Source organism: Penaeus japonicus, unplaced genomic scaffold (genome assembly GCF_977035675.1).
Source record: "Penaeus japonicus unplaced genomic scaffold, GWHDUDI00000001_assembly GWHDUDI00000042, whole genome shotgun sequence".
Lineage (NCBI taxonomy): Eukaryota > Metazoa > Arthropoda > Malacostraca > Decapoda > Penaeidae > Penaeus > Penaeus japonicus.
In genome coordinates, this window is record NW_028234444.1 from 8,394,819 (window position 1) to 8,402,318 (window position 7,500).

Consider the following 7,500-nt stretch of genomic DNA (forward strand, 5'->3'; position numbering starts at 1 on the left):
TGTTGCATTTGCTTATTAAAGTAACTATGTCTTCCGGCTTTTGAAGAGGAAACTTGATCTTGATTTTATAGATAGTTACCTCATTTTGATTTTTTGATATGAATGTAGATATGGACAGACACCTAATTTTAATAAATGCTAATGAAAGATTATACTCTCACCTAATTTTAGATATGACTGTTTATATGTCTTGATATGATATAATATTTATGACGTTGAATCATAACTTTGACACAGACTTCTATTGTGTGAGCAATATAAGGAAAACTAAAAGAAAGATTTTATCAACGATGCTAACACTTATGTCTACATAAATCATAATTTGATAGAATTCTTTGGAATGTTTGATAATGAATGGTGATGATAAAGCGAGATAATATGAAAAAGGAATTTTATCAATACTTGAAAGAAGGGTGAAAGATCATATGAATAAAGATTGGTAGAAAGGATGAGATACGAAAGTCGTATAAGGAAGATTGATAATTAGATCTAAAAATAGGAAAGACGGGGAGAGAGAGAGTGAGAGAGAGAGAGAGAGAGAGAGAGAGAGAGAGAGAGAGAGAAAGAAAGAAAGAGGCAGCTAAATAGACAAAGAAAATAATAGAGATAAAAACTATGTGAAAGAGTAAGAGCCATAATCATACCAACAGAGACAATATCGCAAACAGCAAGATCATTGTTACCATCAGAAAGAATACAAAAAACAAAACAAAGGAGAGAAAACCCGCAGAAAAGGAGCTTTGGGCTGGGAGGAAGGCGACAGCTCTCCCGGAGACTTTTAAAGGATGGACTATCCGTAACAACAATCGCTTCTCAGTTCTCTCTCTCTCTCTCAATCTCTGTCTCTCTCTCTCTCTCTCTCTCTCTTAATCTCTCTTTCTCTCTCTCACTCTCTCTCTCTCTCTATATATATATATATATATATATATATATATATATATATATATATATATATTTCTCTATTTCTCTATTTCTCTATTTCTCAATCTCTCTCTCTTTCTCTCTCTCAATCTCTTCCTCCCTCCCTCTCTCTCTCTCTCTCTCTCTCTCTCTCTCTCTCTCTCTCTCTCTCTCTCTCTCTCTCTCTCTCCTCTCTCTCTCCCCTTTTCCCCCCTCCTCTCCCTCTCTCTCTCTCTCTCTCTCTCTCTCTCTCTCTCTCTCTCTCTCTCTCTCCTCTCTCTCTCTCTCTTCTCTCCTCTCTCTCTCTCTCTCTCTCTCTCTCTCTCCCCCCCCTCTCCTCTCTCTCCTCTCTCTCTCTCCTCTCTCTCTCTCTCTCTCTCCTCTCTCTCTCTCTCTCTCCTCTCTCTCTCCTTCTCTATCCTCCCCCCCCCCCCTCTCTCTCTCTCTCTCTCTCTCTCTCTCTCTCTCTCTCCTCTCTCTCTCTCTCTCTCTCTCTCTCTCTCTCTCTCTCCCTCTCTCTCTCTCTCTCTCTCTCTCTCCCCTCTCTCTCTCTCTCTCTCTCTCTCTCTCTCTCTCTCTCTCTCTCCTCTCTCTCTCTCTCTCTCTCTCTCTCTCTCTCTCTCTCTCTCTCTCTCTCTCTCTCTCTCTCTCTCTCTCTCTCTCTCTCATATCTCTCTCTTTTTCGTGGATTTCTCAAGTGTGATATGTTTGTTTACACTGAGGAGCCTGTTGACTCTCCCACGCCTGTAGTTGTTTGCGAGACACCACCTCGGATTTTCCCCGCCCTTCGATATTTCCTTTCCTCCTTGCCCCCCCCGCCACCCACCTCTCTCTCTCTCTCTCTCTCTCTCTCTCTCTCTCTCTCTCTCTCTCTCCCTCTCTCTCTCTCTCTCTCTCTCTCCCTTTCCATCTCTCTCTTTCCATCTCTCCCTCTTTCTCTCCCTCTACATATCTCTAGCTATCTATCCTTCTATCTATCTATTTATCTCTATCTCTCTCCCTTCCCCCCTCCCTTCCCTCCCTCCCTCCTTCCCCCCGCACTTGCTATCTCTCTGTCTGTTGTTTATTTATTTTCTCCTTTATTTCCTAATTGCAAAAATTGTGTTGAAAAGTACCTGATATTGATTTATTTTCACATACTAAATCTATATATTCTATGCATTGTATTTCTCTTTTAAGGTTAACCGCCTGTGCGCAGCTTAAAATAGAACATTGTAACCTTATCCTGAGATATCTCTTTCTGCGCCCCCCACCCCCCCACCCGCCTTTTCTTTTCCCTTTCTCACTCTTCCTCTGTCCCTCTAGCTAGCTCTCTCTCTCTCTCTTTCTCTCTCTCTCTCTCTCTCTCTCTCTCTCTCTCTCTCTCTCTCTTTCTCTTTCTCCAGGGATAATGATAATCATGATAGCAACACGCGTGTACTTTGAACAGTGATGTCTATGAAACGCCAGTACCTTCCAAATATTGTCAGAAGGAACGAGAAATCTGACCGGACTTGATCATTTCTTATGATGATAATTGTAGTAAAGATGATGATGATAATAACAAATAATAACAACCTTTTTTCAACCCCGTCGCTTCCTATATTCCAGTCATTATTTTCACCATCAACATTCATATTATCATTGTAATTATCATTATCATTAATTATCATCATCATTATCATCACCATTAGCATTATCATCACTAGTATTGCCATTATCACCATTAGTATTATTATTACCATCCTCATTATTGTTCATATTGCTATCAAGTAGATTCTGGATTGTTGTATGCACACAGTAGATCGGTGTGGGGCGGGTTTCGGAGAGAGAGAGAGAGAAAGAAAGAAAGAAAGAAAGAGAGAGATAGATAGAGAGAAAGAGAGAGAGAGAGAGAGAAAGAAAGAGATAAATAGATAGAGAGAGAGAGTGGAGGGGGAGGAAAGAGAGAGAGAGAGAGAGAGAGAGAACTGAGAAGCGATTGTGGGAATACTTTTAGTCATCTGAGAACTGAAAGTTTTACTGTTGACAAGCAACTTTCATTCGACTGTTTTATAGTGAATGGCATTTTCAGCTAACATCCACAGTTGTTAGCTAATGTCTGTCTGTATATCAGAAAACGAGGACATACCTAAGACAGATAAAGTTGACAGGTACGTAGCTCGATAGGGTGTGATAATAACGATAAAGAGATATATATAGACATTTACTCATATGCAAATTATATAACAGAAGTTAAAAGAAGCAGGTTATACTATTGTGATATAGAAATGTAATCGGTTGTAATTTTCCACAGATAACATCTTCATGAATAATATTAAATGGTATTTGATATAGATATGGCTCTTACATAATGGGGATTCCCTCGCTATCTTTACTCTAGTATGAATAGATAGGTAATTTTTATAGAATTATTAATATCCTAATTTGACAAGGCACAATAAGGTATATGATATGCATCTGTATTAAAGCGGCATCGCATTATTTCATCTTGCAATGAAATAATTCATTCACATAGTCATTCTCATTCACATTTTCTTCGACTTGCTTTTCAAGTTGCAAGTGCGCTTAAGCTCAGTGAGGTTTGAGGTTGACCGAGGCGACTTATGCAATCCTGTTTAGCCATTGATGATTCAACATGTTATCATCACCGGTGTCGCTTTTCTTGCAATGGTTTATGTTATTACTGTTATTGTTATTGCTGAGGTTACTGTTGTTAGTGTTATGATCTGTTATTATTGTTGTTGTTATTATTATCAGCATTACTGCTATTATTGTTATTGTTAATGTTATCATTTTTTCATCATGATCATTATTATTTATTTTTTTATAATCATTATTGTTATCAGTATTATTATCATTGTTATAGTTATTATTACCAATATTGTTAATTTCACTTTTTGTTATTATCATTATTGATATTATTTTTTTATGCTGATCCTTCTTATTCTCATCAATATTGTTATCATTATTGTTATTATCATCTTTATTATTATTATTATCATTGTTACTATTGTTATGTTATTATAGTTATCCTATTAGGATATATTTTTATCACCATTACCATTATTATCATATTCATTGTCATTATTATTCTTGCCATTATCAATATCATGAATATGATTATTACGATTGTTAATATTATTATCATTGTCATTATTATCATTATCATCATCATAATGATAATGATTATTATCACTATTATCATTATCACTATTGTTGTTACTGCTGTTTCCATAATTATCGTTATTATTGTATCATTATCTTTCTCAGTATTATCATCATCGCCATTGTATTTTTATCATAATTATCTTCATTTTTGTTGTTACTATTATCATTATAACTATTATTATAATAATGATAACGGTGAAATGGACAATGACAATAATAATAATTATCAATATTATCATTATCAGTATTATAATGATTTTATTGTTATTGCTAGTATCATTATTTCATTACTATCATGATTATCATCATTGTTGTTATTATCACCATTATTGTTGTTTATATTATCATTATCGTTATCATTATTATCACCGTTATCATTATTATTGTTGTTATTAGTACAGTTAATGATGTAATTGTTGTTGCTATTTTCATTGCTATTATTGTTGTTTTTGTTAATACCATGATGATGATTAGTATCATTATTACCATTGTCATTATTACTATTGTTGTTATTATAATTATCATTATTAATATCATTATCACCATCATTATTATTATGATTATCATTATCATCATTATTGTTATTATTGTGGTTGTTTTATTATTATTATCATTATCATGATTATCATTATGATTTATCACTATTATCGCTATAATTATTATTATAATTGTCCTTATTGTTCTTATTATTAATGGTTCATTACTGTTGTTCTAATGAAATTGTTATTATCGTTATCATTATTTTTATCATTACCATTTTTTATACTAATACTGTTATCATTATTATTATTATTATAATAATTATCATTGTGATTATTTTAATTAGTATTACTGTTGTTATTATCATCGTTATTATTATTACTATTATTATCCCTACTACTACCACTACTGTTATCGTTGTTGATACTGTTATTGTTATTACTATGTAGTTATGTTGTTGTTTAATGTTGATTAATGACAACAAAATAATGTTGATTATTCCAAAGATTATTACAGTCAGTATTGTTCTTTTTTCTATTTTTATTATCATTGTTGTGGTTGATATATCACCATTTATATTATGATAGTTTTATCAGTATTGTTATTATTGTCATCATTACCATTATCATCACCATAACCACCATCATCATTATCATCACTGTCGCTGGTCTTGTCACAATTGTTATCGTCATTATCATTATCGATATTGTTATGAATGTTACTGCTGTCGTTGTCTTAATCATTGATATTACAATTGATATCATTTTTATCCTCATAATTATTATTGTTGTTGCTGTCATCATTATTATTATTAGTATCATTATTTTTATTATTAACATCATTATCTATCTTATTATCATTATTACCAGTATCACGTTATTATTATCGTTACCGTAATCAGTTGATTGGCGTTATTATCATCATTATCATTAAACATATCAAAATCGTATTCAAGTTGCTTATATCATCCTCATTGGAACCAGGAAAATGTTTCACTGACCTTGATGCATAATATTATTCTTTGAAACATAAGAAGCAAGTCAGGCTGCTCTCTTGGTAATCGAACGATATTTCTCATTTCGTTTCGCACGAGTTCAGAACGAAAGCTGGAGTGATTCCTTGTCTTGGCTGGAAATATTCATTGGAAGAATATTTCAATGCGATTCGATTGCGTCATTTCTATTTTGTTTCGGTGTAAGATTCAGCACCTATATACTTCGAAGAATAGCGAAATGTGTGAAGTGTTTTGGGTGTTGACTTGCTCTAGGCTAGTGCTAAAGAATTGGTTGTCTCAATTCAGACAGGATATTGCAACTTATTGCTCATCAAAATTATAAGTAACATGCATTGTAATAACGCAAATTCACACACACGCACACGCACAGACACACACACACACACACACACACACACACACACACACACACACACACACACACACACACACACACACACACACACACACACACACACACACACACACACACACACACACACACACACACACACACACACAACCAAACACAACCCCCCCCCCCACACACACACACACGCACGCACACGCACCCCCCCCCCCCTACACACACACAAAACCACAACCACCAGCGAGCGAAGAGAAGATAAAAGATGCACTAACTCTCCTCCCTCCACTCTACCACAGGCCATACCACCTACAAGAGCCTCTGCCGCCCAACTCGCTCGCTCCTTTGATTGAACAGGTCGCTTCTAGAACAAGCTCCTCCTCGTCTTTTCGGCCCGTGAGTATAATTGCTGTTGTTGTGGTTGGTGGTTGTAGGTTGTGGAAGTAGGTGGTTTGGGGCGTGTTTGTGTTTGGTTGGTTGTGTTGTTTTGGTTGTTTGAGTGTATGTGTGTGTTTGTGTGTGTGTGTGTGTGTGTGTGTGTGTGTGTGTGTGTGTGTGTGTGTGTGTGTGTGTGTGTGTGTGTGTGTGTGTGTGTGGTTTGTGGTTCTATGTGAGTTGTGCTTCGATTTGTATTTTAGCTTTTTGTTTTGGTATTTATATTATAACGCAGATATACATGAATATTATGATTGTATAACACATTTCCATGAGATATAATTACAAATAGACACACACACACATATATGTAATACACACACACACACACACACACACACACACACACACACACACACACACACACACACACACACACACACACACACACACACCGGTATTTGAAACATGTATGTAGCCGAGCTGTAAACGATGAAAAACGCTAATCATATGCATGGGTGAATATATCTAGTCGAAGAAGATACTACAACGATAAAGTCCCCTTGACACCAGAGAAGCTGTACTACATAAAAATAAACATCCAGTTAAATATGAAGTGAAATTAGTTTTTTTCAGAGACTTTTCCGGCAAAGAAGGAATGCCATAACTGAGCAACAGAGAAGACTAACATTAATTGCCGTAATTAACATTATGATCTTGACATATATCGCGTACATGCAAATCATGCATCCTTTTTAACATTAATATAGTCCAATGTCTGTTTGTAAAAACAAATTACTTGTCCCTATTGGATGTTTATATCTATACAAAATATTGAATTCCCTTAACTTCAACGACAAAAAAAGAAAAGAAAAACAAGAAGAAATATAACCCGTGTGTAAATCTTTTGCCATGACACTGTGAAGCAACATTTGTCACGATAGAACTCTGTTGCCATACACTTTAATGGTTAAACTAATGGCCGGACTTAATGCCACGTTGGCAACATTGCAGTTAGATCTACATGGATGGCAGCCGTAAACCTTTGGTGTGAAAGTTGTTGATCATAATCCTCTGTGTGACTCAGAACCTTATAGATATAAAGGTATCTACAGCTCAGATACTAACGTGTCAGCACTCCAACAACACTCAAAACACGATGCATATGGATCCATGAATCTGCTTGCAAAGCGTATGAAAAGTCTGCACGATGTCTGCGTTCTAAGATAATGTG

General features: G+C 35.2%; 1 protein-coding gene across 1 annotated transcript in view; it reads left to right on the top strand.

Annotated features, from left to right (window-relative positions):
• The window catches only part of LOC122257720 (uncharacterized), an 18,549-nt gene that overhangs the window by 3,368 nt on the left and 7,681 nt on the right, over positions 1-7,500 (top strand). The window contains exon 2 of the mRNA XM_043023191.2: positions 6,191-6,287. Within this exon, the coding sequence (XP_042879125.2) occupies positions 6,191-6,287 (97 nt within the window). The remainder of the gene's footprint in view (positions 1-6,190; positions 6,288-7,500) is intronic.